The 20,248-nt window shown below is 41.3% G+C and overlaps 1 protein-coding gene across 2 annotated transcripts in view; it reads right to left on the bottom strand.

Annotated features, from left to right (window-relative positions):
• LOC131229554 (glycerophosphodiester phosphodiesterase GDPDL4-like) overlaps positions 1 to 18,133 on the bottom strand; it is a 28,104-nt gene extending 9,971 nt beyond the window's left edge. Inside the window, exons 1-6 of one of the 2 annotated variants that reach the window (XM_058225547.1) lie at positions 17,870 to 18,132; positions 5,034 to 5,324; positions 4,444 to 4,565; positions 3,301 to 3,799; positions 1,461 to 1,499; positions 1,043 to 1,330 (exon numbers count right to left, since the gene is read on the bottom strand). In XM_058225547.1, the coding sequence (XP_058081530.1) occupies positions 1,043 to 1,330; positions 1,461 to 1,499; positions 3,301 to 3,799; positions 4,444 to 4,565; positions 5,034 to 5,324; positions 17,870 to 17,966 (1,336 nt within the window). In that variant the 5' untranslated portion in view covers positions 17,967 to 18,132. Of the gene's footprint in view, positions 1 to 1,042; positions 1,331 to 1,460; positions 1,500 to 3,300; positions 3,800 to 4,443; positions 4,566 to 5,033; positions 5,325 to 17,869 lie in introns of both variants that reach the window. The other variant, XM_058225548.1, reaches the window with a different exon arrangement.
• Positions 18,134 to 20,248: the final 2,115 nt, after the last annotated feature.

Below are 20,248 nucleotides of genomic sequence, written 5' to 3'. Positions count from 1 at the left end.
CTCGGCCGAGCCAAGCACGAGCTGCTATTCCGAGCTCGAAGGTCGAGCCGAGCACGAGTTGAGACTCGAGCAGTCTGAGTCGAGCACGAGCTGGGCAAAGCTCGGCTCGGCTCGACTCGACTCGTGTACACCTCTAGTCGAGATGCTCTTTATCGTGTTCATGACAAGTTGGGCATGATCAACACCTGTGCCCCAACTTGAGGGGGAGTCTAGAGAGTGTTAGTGTATAGTATGTGGTTAGTGGCTCTTTTAATGTAAGTGCATGTGCACTCTTTCCTCCTCCTGCAGTGTATTGTATGCTTTATTCTAATAAAACCTTCTGTGTTAGGGCATGTTGACCTATACACAACATTTCCCCAAACTCTCTTCTTTCCTCTTCTTCTCTCTCACTCTGCTCCTCTTTTCTCCACACCATAATCATCAAATCACCTTCTACTGTGAACACTGGCAATGACGGGTAGAAAGATGGCGATCAGAGAGACATTTAATAATGAGTTATGCAAAAACAAACATTAATGCCCACCAGACTCATAAATTAACCCTAAAAATTTACGACTCAACAAATTCGTTCTCATACGAGAACACCTTCATACACTTCTCTACACTGAGATCTACAGGAAGTAAATGCTTGAGGGAAAATAATTGGTCTTTAAAAACTCCTTTTTAAAGCTGACCCGAACTGCTGGGACGAGACTATAATGAAGATGATGATTATGCATGAACATGCATTATCTTCTTCAATACTATATGCTTTTCTCTATCATATCTGCTATTTCAATAGTCATCCCATATGATTCTCTTTCACAAGGAGGGGTACAAACTTTAATTAATTTCAACAAAAACCAAACAGGAAAAGAATTTAAGAAACCCAACTACACAATGATGTAATAATGCCTTTCCCAAAGATGAATCTCCATGTCTAGGGCAGGATAAAGAGAAGTGCAGCAAGCAACAGTAAGAATAACGATTGACATATAGAAACAAGTCACAAGTTCAGTTTGGGAGGTTTCATGCGAAGATGAGGAGACAGGGTTCGACTTACGTTTCAGTGTTTGAATCTCCTCCCATGTGAGATTGAAGGTAAATATCCCGGAAGCTCCTGAAATTTCTGGAAACTTAACTATCCGAGAATTAAAGGGCGACTGAACAACATTTGTGCCATCGACAAGATTTATGTCGTTTAAGCAGACAAGAACCCCATCATTTGTCATTTGAACAGAACAATCAATGTAGTCTGCACCATCAGCGACGGCTTTCTGATAAGCCAGATCAGTAGAACCAGGATAGAATCCACTAGCTCCATTGTGTGATATTATTACTGGTTTCCCTCCTGATGCACAGCACAAGATTTTTAAAAAAAAATTAAAAATTAAAAAAAATAATTAAAAAAAAAAAAGGAGAGGTCACAAACTCAACCGCTGATGGAAACAACAAAGTACTGATCTTGGATAGTGACATACCCGACTTAGAAGCATTCTTGTTAAGATGAGAAAAGCAATCTGTAGTAACAACGAGAAGTCAATGTCTAGAAGAATTTTCTTTGAAGTAAGAACACAAGCTTATCAACCATAAAACTAGCAGCTTTCATAAATTTAGGCATTTATGCTCAAATCGATAGACCAACAGCTGAATATGAGAAAAGCCAGAAAGAAGGATTTGTGGGGGGGGGGGGAGGAGTACATTCAAAATCTCTCATGAGTAGCTTTACTAACAAGGGTATGAATCTTCCAAAGGGGTACAATGGTCTAAGCCAACTGCTGAATTCTATCTACACTAAAGGCCTGTTTGCATGTTCCCTGATTTTCAGCTGAGTGGATGCTTTCCAACCAAATCATGAGTGGGATAACCATTCTCAACCTACTCGTAATTTGGAGTTGACAAGATGGGGAAACAATATACTCACAAGTCCATTTCCCATTTCCTGATCTGCAAAAACCCAAGGTGTATCCTATTTGGGGGCACTTCAAGCAGGCCCTAAGAAAAGACTCATCGAACGAATTCCAACTACAAAAAGGGAAAGATAAACAGAATAATGGCAATCATCTAGTGATATGCACACTTTTCCAGACAACAGCAAATTTTTTTTCTTTTTTGAAAGATGAGACAATGGCAAATATTAAGCAGTAACTATAGCCAGTTATCAGCAATACTCAGGAAAGAACTAACAATCATTACTTAACTAACCAATCAAAATTATTAATGAGGAGAGATGCTCTAGTGCTCTCAGAGCACTATAAGTTATAGTGCTTCTAGTTGCATCAGTTCATTTGGACAGTCCAATTGATCGATCTGAACTGTCCATCCACTCCAAAACACATTTCATAGACTACAATTCGAAAATCCTATGATCAGATGATCCAATTCATCCTTGATTTGGCCTTATTTTCTGCAGCCATCCGTTTTCCAGAAGATGAACAGGACAGTTATGATTGCCTAACAAAATTATTTCTTTAGAATCATATGCAATCCATGATGGGACCTAACAAAAAGGTGGATAAATTTGCTGATTGGACCTATTTTTTCCTAAACGATCTTGACCATCCATCTTAAAGACCATTGATCAAATGGTTAATATTTTTCAGATAAGCTCAACATTTTCATGGTAGCCATAGCCCATAAAATGTGCATTGGACCAGAATAGTTTAGAACAATGGATTGGACTCTCACTGTCCCGATGCAACCAGCAGCACTATAAGTTAAACAGTTTTTTGAGAGCATTGGAACGTCTCTCATTAATGAGTAGCAAAGCAACAAGCAGCAACGGCTATATTTCACAAACTGCTATTAGTATCTTCAAACAAGTTACAAGCACAAGACCAATTGCTATATCTCACAAACTGACTTTAGTATCTTCAACCAAGTTCCAAGCACAAGGAGAGATCATAAAGCCCAATGGAAATGAAAGCTAAAAAAGAAAGTCTAGGAATTCAAAGAAGTCAGGTACAGAATCCAGCTCTAGATGTATTCCACAGGTACACTGATTGGCTCTACGGCCAAAATAAATTCCTTAATGCATTTAATAGGAGAAAATTATGGTGGAATACAGGCATGGTGCTTGCCTTTATTTAAAATATAATAATAATAGAGCAACCATACAGTGTATCATAAAAATATCACTGTTCTTCAAAGATTTAGGTGTTCCAAGTTTTATCTGGTTTGTAAATGATGCAGGACCATGCATAGACAGCTCCAAATAGGCAGGACAAGTGTGAAGTCTCTGATGATGATCATCATCAAGCCAACAACAATGATGATGATGCAGGGCTATGCATTTTTATGTGAGAAAAGAAAAAACCTTACCAATAGCCCCTGATGGAGTAATAGGAAAGTCTGACAGTATGCCATCAACAGAGAAGTCGCCATTGTCAATGAAAGCTAAAGACTCAGCCAGTGGATCATAACTGAAATTGTAACCAAAGGGACCATCATTTGCAAAACCTGAAGCAAAAACCTCCAGCCCTTCTCTATGAGCATCCAAGACAACAGAGGTGTGCGGCAATAGATAGCCATTATCTAAAGGCCATATGTAATTCTTGGGAACAAGAATTCCAGAGGCAAATGTCTTGATGAATGTAAGATTCTTCAAGAGTGAACCATAGGTTTGGTTGGTCGACGGCTCCGTTATGTCTGCCCCCAGAAAGCGGAAAACAAATTTTGTCGGGCTTCCTTTAAATCTTGCAACAATACTGCGTAGGAAACCCACTTCGGGGGATGAGATGTAGTTTACTACAATGCTTTTTGACACACTAATCACATAGCTTCTCATGCTCAAATTAAATTGGCTGAAGAACATATCATGCTGCAGCACATAAGAGAACAGAAGATGGGATCAGTTCAATGCAGAAGCCTTGGGGGGGGGAGAGAGCATTAGATGAATTATTGGGGTCCTGATGCAACGAGATATGAGCATTCCTTTAATGAAAGGCCTGTGACTTGGTGATCAGACCATTATACTGGGCCAAATGTCAATAGGGGATACCCGAATGATCTCCCAGATTCGAAGATTCTAACCCTTTGATCAGTGGAATAGAAATAGATGGCTGACAAAAAATCACAACATTCTGGAAAGAAAGGATCAAAGATTGGCTGGTAGGAACTTGCTATTTGAAAGATCTTTGGGGCATGGCTCATCCACGGTGGGTCCCATCATATCAGTGGTCCAGATCACCATATCATGAGCCCCTAATGAATGGTGGGCATATCAGGGCATTATTTATGTCCTGGCATACATCAGGACCCATTAAATCTTAATTATTTCATGTGGTAAAATTTTCTGATTTGTCCCTCTCGTTTGGACCTTAGACGCTATGGTGCTTGGAGATTCTCACAGAAGCAGAGAAAGAAACATATCAGATTAAGCATTGAAGTTATCATGAAAACAATCTAGACTGACAAGAATGCCACTGCAACACACGATGCAACTTATGATTCACACAACTTTACCTGAATATTCAACCAGTAGGCTGGTCTTCTTGGCTGTACTTGTGCTATTACTTCTTCAACTGTACAGATAGTGTTAGGACCAGTGTCAAATCGTGGACTTCGAGAATAAATTCCTTGAATCACTGTCCAGTTACCAAGCAGATGTCAGTACACTATTCAAAAGTGTTTTTTATATCTTTAAAGTGTAGAAAGTAAAACTTCATCAATGATCAACAAGGTTTCCTCTATCCAGTATATTATAGGCCCATATATAAGCTCCTGAGACACAGGAGTCTGCAAGACATAATCCAAGAAACAATGACCAAGTAAATGCAACAGCATAGCTGCAGTTAGCTGTGCATTAAAAGTCCAAAGCAGATCAGGTGATCAAATCAATATCAGTCAAGAAAATACAAAATAGATGTGCTTGAAAAAGTGTAAATAGAGAATTTCAAAATCTGCAACAGCAACAGAAACCAACTAAAACTTTGAATTTCCAGCTTCCTTTTCCAATGAGCATTTTCCCTGGATCTTAAAATATTTCAATGGTCTTTCCACAGAAATCCAACTACAGGACTAGGAAAAACTACATAGGTAGAAATCCAACTTACAGAAGACATTCTGCTGCAAGTCCTTCAGGTCATAGTCCACAGAAAACCACCCATCCACAGGCACCCCGTTGACAGAGTAGGTCTTTTTATCATTATACACTGAAGAGATGTCGGTACAATTATCCAGCTTTATATCTGGTGCACAGATTCCAATACCATCTTTAGTTAATTGTACATCACACCAGAAAATTGCATTGGGAGTAGTTATCGATGCAAATTGGTAAGCATTTGGACTGGAATCAGGAAAAACCCCAGAAAAGCCGCCCTTAGCTATTACTACAGGAGCACCACCTGCAAAATGCACAATGACGTATCAGTCTGCTGGTACCAAGAACAGTGAAAGGAATAAAGATGAAACCTGCAAGGAAATTCTTCCTTATCTTGAGACACTTGGCTTTTTTGGATCCATGATGACAGGAGAAAATCCCATAACCATATATCTCAATCACAACTTATAATCAAGAAAACTGAATTAGACAAATGTAAAAGATATGGAAACAGATGAGCCCAGTTGAATAGTTTTGAGAGTTGTGGAAATCATTGCTCAACTCTCCATATCCTTCTTGCATGCAAACGAATTCGAAGTTCTAAACTACAAATCGAACGCATAAAGATACTACACCATATTTGTTCTAAACAGACAAACTCAAGAGTGACATGCCTGTTTCAATATTTCCAACCCACAAGGCTAGTTGCTCGTAACAAGGTTTCCAAAAGGCTCTCATAGAAAATAACACTTTGACCAAATTACCCCAAAAAGAAAAGTGGAGTGCCAATTTTAGAGGGTTCTAAATCAATGGAGAAAATGCACCAAACAAGCTTTGCATGCAGAGCTCTTCATCTGGTGACCTGAACAGTTAAACTAGTAGGCCCCATTGTGGACAAGAGATGCCCAAAAAACCTTCCCCAACTGATGACCGTAATTGTCCAGTTGGACCCAACTTATTGTTGGGGAACCACAGAAGCAAACCCCGAGCTCGAATCAAACAAGCGAAAGATGAATGCAACGAAGCACGCACAAGAACACACAAATTTTTACGTGGAAAACACTTGCGGGAAAAAATCATGGCACAAAGTGACAACAAAATCCACTATGAAAGCAAAAATATAAGAGATGGATGCATTTACAATGTCGGAAAACCCTTGTTTTCTCTTCTCCAAACCCTAGAAATGACTTGGCCCTCTTTAGAATACCCTAACCCCGCATTACACCCATATATATAGTGTTATAACTGGAATAGGAAAGAAAATCCACGCAATTACGCAAAACTGCGCATGTCGTCGATCTAAGCATCAATCGATCGAGCTCCCATGTTCAAGCGATCAAACATGCTCAAAACTATCCAGAGATTAAACTTGATTTTTCCAAATTATGTCGATCAATTGAGCCGAGAGTTTGACCGATCAAACTTGTCCAAAAGTGTCCAACGACCAATTAATAAAATCCAAGGCTCACTCGATTGATCGACTAGGCTAGTCGATCGCTCAAGCCCTTGTTTACTGCACAAATTGAAGACTTCAAACAATAATCTCCACCATAACTTCAATCTCCATTCATGAACCATAACTTCATCTCTAATTGCCTCCATCATAACTTATCCATCATCGTCGCTTTTCGTGCACACTCCGTCTTCATCAAACATTTGCCAGACCTAGAGAAGTCGAACAAAATCGAAACTTCTTTGTGGGAAGCACCTTTGTAAGCATGCCCGCCACATTCACGCTCGTATGGATCTTCTCGAGAATAACATTGCCTTCCTCAATCACCTATCGGATAAAATGATGACGGATATCAATATGTTTAGTTCTAGAATGGTTAACTGAATTATTTGCCAAGTTGATCACGCTTTCACTGTCACAATTAACTGGCACGGCCTCTTGATGAAGCCCAAACTCGTTCATCATTCCTCTCGACTAAACACATTCCTTGAATGCCTCCGTCACTACCATATACTCAACTTCGGTTGTAGAAAGAGCAACTATAGACTAAAGCTTCGACATGCAACTGATCACGCACCTGCTAGTACAAACGAGTAACCGGAAGTCGACATTCTATTGTCCACATTCCCTGCATAACGTCCACATAGCCTACTAACTTTCCCTATGATTTTTCAAATGTTAAGACGTAGTCTGCTATACCTCGTAGTTATCAAAGTAGTCATTTCACTGCCTCCCAATGTTGCTTGCCCGGTTTGACATTGTTAAGGAATATCTCTAATAGGACTCATTCTGTATACATCTTACACTTTCACTAGGACTCTCTCTCTCTCTCTCTCTCTCTCTCTCTCTCTCTCTCATCCATTGTAATAATTGTATACAATACAACTACTTCTCTCCAAATATCTATATATGTAATGTTCTTTCAACGGAAATAATAATAAGAAATTCGTAATTACTCTCGTGCCTATTTCCAACATGGTATCAGAGCCTTTTCTCTGATCTAGGCCAGTCACAACTCTACCGCCGTGAGAAGTCTCTACTCCACCCCTGCAACATTCCTAGCATCTAAATCCAAGGTCATTGCAACAGAAGGCACATCCCCAAATCGCTACAACCCTATTTTCAGGGTTTCGAAACCCCAACCACTCCTGGATTTGCTACATATCTAGGTTTCGGCCGTGCACAGTGTCGTAGTGCCCTGCTTCATCTTTGAGAGACTTGTGTCAGCAGAGCACCGTCACCATAGCAACAACAGGCACCGGGCCAGCAGATTTGCCCAAACTACCGTATCGTGATCTATGCCCAGCATCACTTCTGCTCTGCCATGAGCAGGCTCTATCTGTTAAATTCAAGTCTGTAATCCGCCAAAAGATCATAATATTGATCTGCCGGGAAAGAAAGAAAGTAAAAAATAAAAAAATAAAAAACAAATCAGCATTAATCGCCGGAAGATCTCGATCTATCGAGTCTGACTTCATCTCTACAACTCAACCTCTGCTCAACTATGAACATCATCGATTGGCGCATCAACAGGACGGCACCTCAAATCAATGTCACAATTTTGAGCATCGTCCCTTATTGCCATCATATCCACACCGTTCGCAGCCACCGTCCACAACCATCATCATTGTTGCTTCCGCTCCACCATCATCCACCAGCGTCGTCTTCCACCATCATCAACCAACAAGGGGAAGAACCGAAAGAAACAAAAAAGAGGGCTTTCGAAACCCTTGTTCTGATCGTGAGAGTGTTGAGCTAGGGTTTTCAAAACCCTTTTTTTCCACCTGCATCAACTGAAAAGACGAATCATCCATTGATTCCAACGATCCAATCTCTGATTTCGGCACCCATGTCGCTTGTCCATCGTTGCGGCAAACACCTTCATCACCGACGCACTAGGGTTTCTCAAAACCCCTTCTGGAAGACCACCTGAAATAAAAAGTACAGAACTTTGCTCAACCACCCTTTTTTCACCACCGTCACAGAAAACCCCTTCCAACAAAGCTTCAAGTGGCCCTTCTCCATCATCTTCATTGACATCCGACGGTGCGATCATGGCCTACATCTCATCTCAAACAGAAAAAAAAAAAAAAAAAAAAAAAAAACAAAGGCCTCTTTTCCATCATGGTTCGAGTAGTTGTTTGAAGACAACCTTCTGTTTGAAAAAAGCCTCAATTGTCCGGTATGTTCTGGTTCTCTGACAACACACCTGATCGGTACACACTTAGTTCCAAGTAGCTTCTGCACACTCATCACACAGACTCTACCCTATTGAGAGCTGCTTTTGCCATCTATTCAAAGGAATGGGCAGACAAGGTCAAGAAAGGGCCTCGTGCCTTTTTGGTACTCTGAAGGAGCAAGGTGGTTGGTGCTCTTGTGCACGCCAAAAGGGAACTGTGCTTCTCGTTTCTTGCTACACCAGAGGAGCAAACCGGTTGGTACTCTGCAAATACTTTCATTTTCCAACTCGTTCCTTCCTTATTTCAGGGAGGTAGCTTAGATCATCAACATAACTTATAGCTATATCGTTGAAAGAACAAAAAAGCCCAGAAGCAGTCTATCTGCCCAGGAAAAATACGAAAGCCGGTGGTTTGTTGTGAAGGAGGCCAAGGAAGAGCAAGAGATAATCGAGGCTTCCGTGAAAGACAACAAGATGTTACAAGTAGCACCAACTCTGTCAACAACTGGGCAAAACAGACCCGATCCGGTGGATCCAACCCGATCAGACCCGATCAGAACCGAACCGACGGTCTGGATCGGTGCGGATCGGGTAGCCCCATCCAAATCCGAAATCTTTTCGGGTCGAGTTCGGATTGGCCTTGATCCGACCCGACCCGACCCGAAAACCGATCTGAATGGATCCAGACCGATCCGATCCTACCCGTTCCGGAGTAGTTCTTTTGATACTTCTACTTTTTCCTGTGGTATGGTCCGCTTGAGCTTTGGATATACATCATTTTTGGGTTCAACCATTAAAATTATCTGCAAAAACGAATGGACGGCGTCATTCTTTCGTCCAAACTTCGATTCTATTTTGATTTTTGGTTTTCTTCTTTTGTTTCGTTTAAGATGTTAGTCATGATAAGCTAATCTCTTTGCTAAGGGTAAGGAATGAACCTCTTGATGAATTTTGATATTTAATTCATTTTAAATTCAAGTTATGGGTTTTGAATGTTGAAATTGTGATTGTTTTGATTAATTTCCTATATTGGAGAAGGAATTGATCAGTAAAATTGATTGATCTAATGTTAACTCCGAGTACAATAGGTTATTTTAATTCATTGTGATCAATTACCTAGATTTTCATGAGAGATTAATCTATCTCAATTCATATATCTTTGATTGAATGTTTATGATTAGATTTACAGTTTAATCTTCCGATTAGAATGAATTGGAATCCAGTTCTATTTGTGTTATCAATTTAAGAAGACGAATTAAATTCAGAATTTGTTAAGTGGGGATTCTTGAATCAGTGTTTTTATTTATTGTTTATACCCTCTTTTATTCCTCGTTGGATTAAAACCCAGATCAACCCAATTAGTTTTAATTATATTCTCAACCAATTCCATGTGGATCGACCTCAGTCTTACTAAGTTATTACTACTACACAGTCCTGCACTTGGGATTGTTCAACAGACTCCCTCCAAGAGAGTCTGATTCATTCATTCCGCCACATTGTTCTGCTCTGGTGTGTGTTTGATTGTGTTATGCCCTACAATCATATCATCTTTAGAAAACTGGTTGAATTCCTTTGAAGTGAATTCACCACCATTGTTTGTCCTTAATATTTTTAATTGTCGCCCTAACAATTTTTTTATCACCGCCTTCCACACCTTGAAGGTGGAGAAAACATCGGATTTGTAGTTCATGAAGTACACCTAAACTTTTCTAAAGTAGTCAGCTATGAATTATATAAAAAACGATGACCCCCCTCCAGAAACAATGGGCGATGGCTCCCATACATCAAAATGCACATAATCCAGAACACCCTTACTTACATGTTAACCCAACTTAACAAATAATTATGATTGTTTACCATATATACAATGCTCGCATATATTAAAATCAACACTTTTAAATGCTAAAATTAGACATCGATCCTACATTTATGCCACGCTCGCTCATGTGGCCTAGACGCGCATGCCACAAACGTGCCAACGTGGACTCCGCTACCAACACTGCAGCTCCACCCGATACAGTATTCTCAATCAATCTATAAAGGTTACCGCTCTGCTATGATCTTCATCACTACGAGTGCCCCCTTTCAAACTTTCAAGACGCAATCAAAATCAATGAATTTATGCCCAATTGCCTCGCAAGCTCCCAGAAAGATCATATTCTTCCGTAGGTCAAGAACGTCTCTCAGAATGTGTTTCATCCCATTAAACATCTTGATGCGTACCGATCTAATTCCAACAACCTTACAAGCAACATCATTGCCTATAAACACCTAGTCATCATCACACTTATTGTATGTGGTGAACCAATCCCGATGCGAGGTCATGTAGAATGACACCCACGTATCCAAAATCCACTCGTCGTTGAGATAGCCGAATTCGAATGCGGTCATAACATCACTACTACCCGCCTCTTCAGTCGATTCTATTGCATTGACCTCCTACGGCGCTTCATCTGCTTTATCTCCCTTCTAGGCTTTAGGATTCCAGCAATCCTTTTTCGTATGCCCCTGTTGCCCGCAATTCCAGCACTTCATTTTTTCCCAAAGGTGCGGAAGGGAGTTGCCTAAACTATAAATAGGGGTTCCTAGGGCTATTCTAGGGTATGAGAAAAGGTTTTATAAGCTAGGCTAAGGGCTATCTCTGTGCATGGAAGTATCAAGAGGTTAGTATATTGCTTGTAATCTCATTTTCTTCATGATGGAAGTTTGCACCCGTGGTTTTTTATCCTTGTTAGGGTTTTTCCACATATATTCTGTTTTGTGGTTTGTTTGGTATGCTTTGATTCTATCTCTAGATTATATTCTTTCCGTTTATCGTTTGTGGGTGAGACCGGAGATTGGATCTCAGTTAACTGCGTTGTTGGCGTGCTGTGCAACAACTGGTATCAGAACTATTGGTTTAGTTCTAGTGAGAGCGATGATGGAAGAATGGAAGACTAGAATTGAGAAGTTTGATGGTTCAAACTCTGCCTTCTGGAAGATGCAGATAGAGGATTATCTGTATCAGAAGGACCTCTATATCCCTCTAGGAGGAAAAGAGAAGAAACCAGAGAAGATAGATGATGAATGCTCTTTATTGGATCGAAAGGCTTTAGGAACGATCCGACTCTCTTTGTCTAAGAGCGTCGCCTTCAATATATCCAAGGTGAAAACCACAGAAGAATTAATGGAAGCCCTAGCTACGATGTATGAGAAACCCTCAGTGTCCAACAAGGTTCATCTTATAAAACTATTATTCAACATGAAGATGTTGGATGGTGGGAGCGTGGCTGAACATCTAAACAAGTTTAATAAAGTCACGAGCCAATTGGAATCTATTGGCATTGTTTTTAAAGACGAGGCCAGGGCGTTATTGATCTTGTCCAGTTTGTCAGACAGTTGGGATGGTTTGGTAATTGCTGTGAGCAATTCTTCAGGGTCGACAAAGCTCAAATTCGATGATGTAGCCGGTTTAATTCTCAGCAAAGAATCTAGAAGAAAGGCAACATAAATTTCAAGGGATTCGGGGAATGCTCTAAATGTTGAAGGAAGAGGAAGATCGCTGAACAAAGGAGGCAATAAACACAGACATTCTAAGTCGAGAAAGAAGTCCAAGGGACTGAAAGACAAAAACGGGTGTTGGCATTGCGGAAAGAAAGGGCACATGAAACACGATTGCAGGACGCTTAAGAAACAAGAAGGAAGCTCTCAAGGCGGAAAGGATTCAGTGAATTTATCTGAAGAGAGTGACACAGAGGCGTTGATCTTATCTCTTGATATGCGGAATGAGTCTTGGGTCATAAACTCCGGTGCTTCGTTTCATGCTACTTCGTGTAGAAAGTTCTGCGTGATTATGTGTCAGGTAACTCCGGGAGAGTCTACCTCGGTGATGATGAGCCGTGCAGTATTGTTAGAGAGGAAGACGTTCATATAAATCAAAAAGACGGAACGGCTTTGAAATTGAAGGATGTCAGACATGTACCGAGTTTGAAACAGAATTTGATATCGGTGGGGCAGTTGGCCGATACCAGATAGGTGACGACATTCACTAGTGATTCCTGAAAAATCGCAAAAGGTGCCTTGGTGATATCTCGAGGCAATAAGGAAGGTACTCTATACGTGACTTCAGGATCATACAGTTCACTTGCAGTCACATCAACTAGAGTGAATGGGCAGTTATGGCATCAGAGGTTGGGACAGATGAGTAAGAAAGGGATGAAAGTATTATTATCAAAAGAGAAGCTACCAAGGCTGAAGTCTATTGACTTGAAATTCTGCGATGACTGCGTGTATGGCAAGCAGAAGAGAGTCAGTTTCAAGAAGACGGGACACGCTCCAAAGACGTGTCTGTTAGAGCTTGTACACACTAATGCGTGGGGACCGGCACAGGTATCATCTCTTGATGGCTCACGTTATTTCGTTTCTTTTATTGATGATGCTAATAGAAAACTGTGGGTCTATTTCTTAAAGCATAAATTTGATGTATTCGATGTATTTAAGAAGTAGAAAGTAATGATAGAAAACGAGACAGATAAAACAGTAAAATGTCTCAGATCAAATAATGGGGGAGAATACTGTGATAAGAGGTTTGAAGAGTATTGTGCAGCAAATGGAATCAAACATCAGAAAATGATTCCAGGGACACCGCAGCAGAATGGTGTGGCTGAGCACATTAACAGGACTATACTTGAGCGCAGCAGGAGCATGAGGTTACATGCAGGATTGCCCAAGACATTTTGGGCAAATGCTATTAACACTACCGCATATCTCATCAATAAAAGCCCCTCGGCACCATTGGATGGTGGGCTACCAGAAGAAACGTGGACTAGGAAAGAAGTGAACCTTGTACATCTCAAAGTGTTCAGTTGCACTTCATATGTTCACATTGTCCAGGAAGTGCACGTTTATAGGCTACGGGGAGCATGATTTTGACTACCGTTTTTTTAATACAGAAAATCGAAAAATCATCAGAAGCAAAGACGTAGTCTTCAATGAAAAAGTGATGTATAAGGATAGTGTGCAGCAAAATAAGGCCAAGGAAAAAGAATTCGTAGAGTTGGAAAAGTTACAGGACACGGGTGTTACAGTGCCACAGGATGAGCATGCACAGGAGCATAATGAGACAAAGCCACAGACACCGGTTGGGAGGAGGTCTACTCGGGAGAGGAGACCCACGGTTCGATACTCACCCTCCTTACATTATCTACTGCTAACAGGTAATGGTGAACCAGAGTGTTTTGAAGAGGCATTACAGTTAGATACACGGGTTAATGGGAGCAGGCCATGAATGATGAGATAGACTCTCTTGAGTCTAATCGTACATGGGAGTCACTCTACATAAGGGTAAGAAAGCTCTTCATAACAAGTGGGTTTACAGACTGAAGGAGGAGCATGATGGTTTGAAACAGTACAAAGCTAGATTAGTTGTAAAAGGGTTCCAACAAAAGGCAGGTATTGACTTCACTGAATATTTTCACCAGTGGTGAAAATGTCTACAATTCGTATGGTCTCGAGTATAGTGGATACAGAGGACTTGCATCTAAAGCAGCTAGATGTTAAAACAGCCTTTCTTCATGGGGACCTTGAAGAAGATATACATACATATATATATATGCATATATATATATATATGCATCAGCCGACAGGATACGTGTACCAGGAAAGGAGAACAAGGTATGTAGACTGAAGAAGAGTCTATATGACCTGAAGCAGGCTCCGAGGCAGTGGTACAAGAAGTTCGACAGTTTCATGTCGGGAAACAGTTTTAGGAGATGTCATGCAGACCACTATGACTATTTGAAGAAGTTTGATACATCGTACGTCATTCTTCTCCTGTAAGTAGATGATACGCTTGTGGTCGGATCAAGCATGAAGGACATCTCAGATCTCAAAAGACAATTGTCTAGAGAATTTGCCATGAAGGATTTAGGAGCTACAAAACAAATCCTAGGCATGAGGATAAAGCGTGACAGGGAAAACAAGAAACTGGTTTTGTCACAAGTAGAGTACATAGCCAAGGTACTTGATCAATTCAGTATGGGAGGTGCTAAGCCAGTTATCACTCCATTAGCCAGCCACTTCAAGCTTTATAAAGAGCAAGCTGCAAAGACGCAGGAGGAACGGGACTACATGGCTAAAGTCTCATACACGTCAACTATTGGGAGTCATGTGTGCTATGGTGAGCACGAGGCCAAACATTGCTCAAGCAGTGGGAGCTGTTAGCAGGTTCATTAACAACCCCGAGAAGGAACATTAGGAAGTTGTGAAGTAGATCCTTAAATACCTGGTTGGTACTGCGGATGTAGGGTTGTGTTATGGAGGATCAGAAATCAAGCTACAAGGCTTTGTAGATTCAGATTTGGCAGGAGATATCGACAACAAAAGAAGCAATATAGATTATGTCTTTACTTTGGATAGTGTTGCAGTCAGTTGGGTCTCTCAGTGACAGAAGATAGTATCTATCAGTACAACGGAAGCAGAATATGTTGCAACTACAGAAGCGTGCAAGGAGATGGTGTAGATGTAAGGTTTCATAGAAGAGTTGGGAAAGAAGCAAGCAGATTGCAAGTTGTAGAGTGACAGTCAAAGTGCAATACACTTGACTAAGAATTCAGTCTTTCATTGAAGAACCAAGCATATTGACATCAGATATCACTTCATATGTTCGTTACTGGAAGATGGATCGATTGCTCTGCAGAAGATCTATACAAGTGAGAATCCTACGAATATGCTAACCAAGGCGATCACACGGGAGAAGCTGAAGCTCTATTCAGCTTTGATTGGTCTTCAGGCTTGAAGACGGGGAGATGATACACTCCAGATGTAGAAGACGAAGGATTATGGCGATGTGTCTCCAAGTGGGAGATTATTAAGGTGTGGAGCCTCATCTGGACCATGTCGCTCGACCAGTCGAGTGGGCTGCTCGACCAGTCGAGAGGCCCACTCGACTAGTCGAGGGTTCGCTCGACTCAAAGTCCAGCGAGCAATAGTTTTTTGGGTCCATGGTGCTCGACCAGTCGAGGCCCATGCTCGACCGATCGAGGACCTCTCTCGACTAGTCAAGGTTACGCAGATTTTGTGCGGATTTGGTGCGGACTGCATAAATTTGAGGCGGTTTTCGCATAGGTGCGGAAAAGAGTTGCCTAAAATATAAATAGGGGTTCTTAGGGCTATTTTAGGGTATAAGAAAGGGTTTTCTAAGCTAGGCTAAGGGTTATCTCTGTGCATGGGAGCATCAAGAGGTTAGTATATTGCTTGTAATCTCGTTTTCTTCATAGTGGAAGTTTGCACCCGTGGTTTTTTACCCTTATTAGGGTTTTTCCACGTATATTCTATCTTGTGGTTTGTTTGATATGCTTTAATTCTATCTCTAGATTATATTTCTTTTTGTTTATCGTTTGTGGGTGAGACCGGAGATTAGATCTCGGTTCACTCCGTTGTTGGCGTGCTGCGCAACAGAAAACAAGTCAACTTGGTTGCTCATTTGAGTTGTCTTAGTATCGATGGCCATCGAAACGAGTCACTAGACCGAAATAGGGCTGACGGGTCCATCGGATGAACTATCTAGGTTACAATTAGGTGGGCCACATGTACTACAATTGGGTTGAACTAGAAACGCAGGATGTGGTACCTCAGTAAAATATGCAAGTTGATACTTCACACATTTTACAATGGCTAGCTCCACCTCCAGTATGGTAATTTAGTCACTAGAAAGACCATTCGAAGCATTTACAACAAGAAATTATGAGTTAGGGGGGGAGAGGAGAAGTCAACTTTACTAGGTGGAAATATCACAAGAAAAGGAAGAATCTAGTGATAAACTCTAATATCTAGGTTAGTCTTTGGTACACAATCTCTATACACATATGAGATGTTCGAGATCAAAACTGTTAAGCCGCCGGACCCCACCATGTATAGGCAATACCCCAAAATTAGCACGTGACTGGGTTTGCCTAGACACCAATTGGACGGCTCCGTGGATTCAAATTGAGCAGTTTAGAGAGAGAGAGAGAAAAATCCACCAAACAATCAGCATTCAATCGGCAGAACTACTTCGATTGGTGGCCAGGACGATCTGACCGATGGATGCTTCAGCAAACAGCCCATCCGAAGTAGGGCCAAAGCAATGGATGATCCAGATCAATTCCCACTTAAGGAATTTCATCTAAAAATTATAAGATTATCTAAAACAACTAGCGTCTATAAATAGCTAATGTGGAAATGCTGGGTCTTGGCTCAGTGGTAGACACTGGGTGTCTCATCTCTGAGGTCATGGGTTCAAGAACCCATGCGTGCATGGGGTGTGGGTGTAAGAGTGTGTGAGTTTTCTCACCTTTCAAAAAACAAAAAGAAATGCTATTTCCACCCACAAGGGTAATTTAGTCAGAACAAAGATCTTCAAAATCCCTCGCAAGAAAAAAAAAAAACTGGTAGTGACCAAATTACCCTCATTCCAGCACATAAAAATAACAACACCCAAGTTAAAATTTCTCATCATTTTCCAAAAGTAATGCCCTGGATGCATCTATAGATTAGAAATTATCCCTTTTTATCCAAGGGCATTTTGGTCATAACGGAGATTCTTTTATTAAAAAAAAAAAAAAAGCGAAAAACACCAGATAGAAATCCAATCACAACAAAGAGGAAAAAACCCCGGAATTTCAGGAGCCGACCCTCTAAAATTGATACCGCCACACCATCCAAAAGGGGGCAATTCCGTCATTCTGAGCTCTTTCGAACAACTACCACAACGGCTAATTGATCGTAACGAAGATCCACAAATTCCCTCGCAGAAAAAAAAAAAATCATTGTGACCAAATTGCCCCTACTCAGTACACAATTAATATCACCCAACATAAAATTTATCATCATTTTCCAAAATGAAAATAATTCCTTTTTTTTCAAGGGCATTTTTGTCATAACAGAGATTCTATAAAAGCAAAAGCCCCAGTTAGATTTTCCAAAAGAAAAACAATCATAACCCCAAAAAACCCAGAATTTTTAGGAGCTGAAGCCCTTAAAACTGATACTCCCACACCATCCAAAAGGTGTGATTCCGTCATTCTGAGCTCTTTCTAGCAACTGCCCACAACGGACACTGACCACATTACACTAAAGAGGGACGGAACTATCAATTTCTGGAGGGGCTGGAAATTTCAACAGCATTTTCCAATAGTAAAACGGATTTAGACAGAAAGAGAGAGAGAGAGAGAGAGAGAGAGAGAGAGAGAGAGAGTACCTTTTAACGTGAGCCAGCTGGAGTTGGAGGATCTCTGGCAGGAAACGAGAGATGAGTGAAGGAGAGAGAGGAAGAGCAGAAAGCGGAAGATCGGCATTCTCTCCGAAAAACCCTCGGAGGTGCGGGAAAATTTACGGTTTTGCCCCTCGGAGTCGGATCAGATGGTAAGATTTCCAGGGGTTTTTCTCTCAGAGAGAGAGAGAGAGTGCGTAGGATAAGAGGCGGTGCGTAGGATATGTGAGAGAGAGAGAGGTTTTACAGGTAGGCTTTTGAAGGGTGTTGTGATATATGATGAAAGAAGCGAAGGAGCGTGGAAAAGGGTGGTGAGGAGACGGAGGGAAAGCGATAAAAAAAGAATATTCGCGCGTGTGAGACAGAAAGAAGATTCGCGGCATGCGTATCAAATGGCACTTGATATGCAAGAGGGTATCAGATGACTACGATGGGAACCTGAGACATGCTCAGGACCATTATCAGGTGGGTTTTACACGTGTGTGGAAAATGGAAAACTAGTTGTTGGTATTCAAAGTACATGTTACGTCATCCACCTGATACTTGGACTGATGGGTTTGGATTTTTCATTGATATGTTTTCAAGGTGGGCCACAGATGATGGATGGTTTGGATCTAGTATTCATGTGGCTGGATGCGATCTCCTCTTCGATTGGGTTGGCCGCGAATCGCCTTTTGCGTTTCTAGCAGTAGGTGAGTAGTGGGAAGCCGGTTTCTCTGCCCGGGCGTGTCTTCACGTTCAGATGCGGTGGTCGCCTCCACTCGGCTCGGCTGGACTCGAGCGAGCTGAGACGGGACAGTTATTGGCTCTTTGCTGGTACTTGTCTGAAGCTATTGGCGGTTTTCGGACAGTGCGGTGTGGGACCCGCATCTTTGGGCCTTGAAATGGTAACATCCAGACCATTGATTTGTTGTGTCCTAACGTGGATTGAATAACCCATAAACGGTCACTGGCCATAACCATCTTTAGATTTGCATTTGTGGATTAAGGATAGACGGCTAAGAAGAGAAGTACGACAACGGTTCTCATTCAACGGTAGAAAAGCTCTAATATTGGTCTCTTGGATCTTTCACCGGTTGGATGCATTTCATCTCGTTGATCCAATGGTTGAGAATTGATGTCTTTATAATCGATATGCAGGCCGTTGATTGATCAAAAAGGTCCGGCCCACCGATTAGTTTTATGCACTCGGGCCGGAAGAACTAGAATAATAGATCTATCTGATCATAGGACGCGTTGTAGGATGATCTGTCAATCAGGACTGTCCATCTAGTGGGTCCTACTATGGATGGGAAATGTTTCAAAATTCAAATAGATTGGGACAATCTCAGCCATTTGAAAAGTGGCCTTCAAAGCAACGGTAGAAAAGGACAACTTCTAGCCGTCAAAAGTAAGTGCTAGAGAAGGTAGAGAAGAGATGGCTACAGTCGTCTCCCAAGTGTGATTTTCCGAATATAGGCCGTCCAACAGTGAGGGTCACTGAATGAACGGTCCTGATTGACACATCACCTTGCCACGTGTACTGTTTCAAGATGGCTCCGAGCATCCCAGTTCGTCCAGCTGCACGGTATAGTCAAACTTTTGCACCATAAGTCGTCGCCAACCATACGCGCCAAACACAAGTGCCTGATAATTGCTAGTGCGGCAATTTATGTAAGATCCTTTCCGTTCATCAGGTGGGCCCCATCATTTAATATTTTAGGATAAAAAATAAAATCTATTTCGATTATCAGATGACAGTAATCTTATGTTGTAAATAGACCATCTGCCACGCTGGAATCAGAAGTCAAATTTTCTTCAATTACTTAATCTAAATAATAAACGGTATAGATATATTTTTGAAATTTTACATTTGTATTGGGTACATAATGATGAACGGTCTAGATCTTGTACACGTGCTCCATATAGGTACAAAATCTGCGATTCTATTTGGAGATGCAAATGTGCAGCTGAAAATGAAATTCACCTCATCTGGTCCTAATCATTTCAGGTGGACCCATGTGCCACAGGACACTTCAACTAAATTACAGGGTCCAGCTCATCGTTTGCTGGCACACAGGATTCCGCACACATGAGTGCATCGTGACCGTTCATCCGATAATCCCTACATGGACTCTTTTTTAGATTGTACTGGTAAAAGGTTATTAAGCTTCCAATCTTCCATATTTTTCAGTTTGCCCCATCAAGGTGGGACCATTAGATCAACGGTTTAGATTACCAAACCATCCGTCCAGCTGAGCAGGACCCTATATTTCTTTGATGCTTCTTGATTTAAATGAACTATTTTTCCTTTGCAAATGTTTTTTGGGCCACTAATTGAATGGTCACGAACATTCGATCTTGAAGATTTTTCAGGAAGCCCGTATG

This window comes from Magnolia sinica, chromosome 16 (genome assembly GCF_029962835.1).
Source record: "Magnolia sinica isolate HGM2019 chromosome 16, MsV1, whole genome shotgun sequence".
Taxonomy (NCBI): domain Eukaryota; kingdom Viridiplantae; phylum Streptophyta; class Magnoliopsida; order Magnoliales; family Magnoliaceae; genus Magnolia; species Magnolia sinica.
Note: the sequence above shows the minus strand (reverse complement) of the source record. Positions and strands in the feature narration are given on the sequence as shown.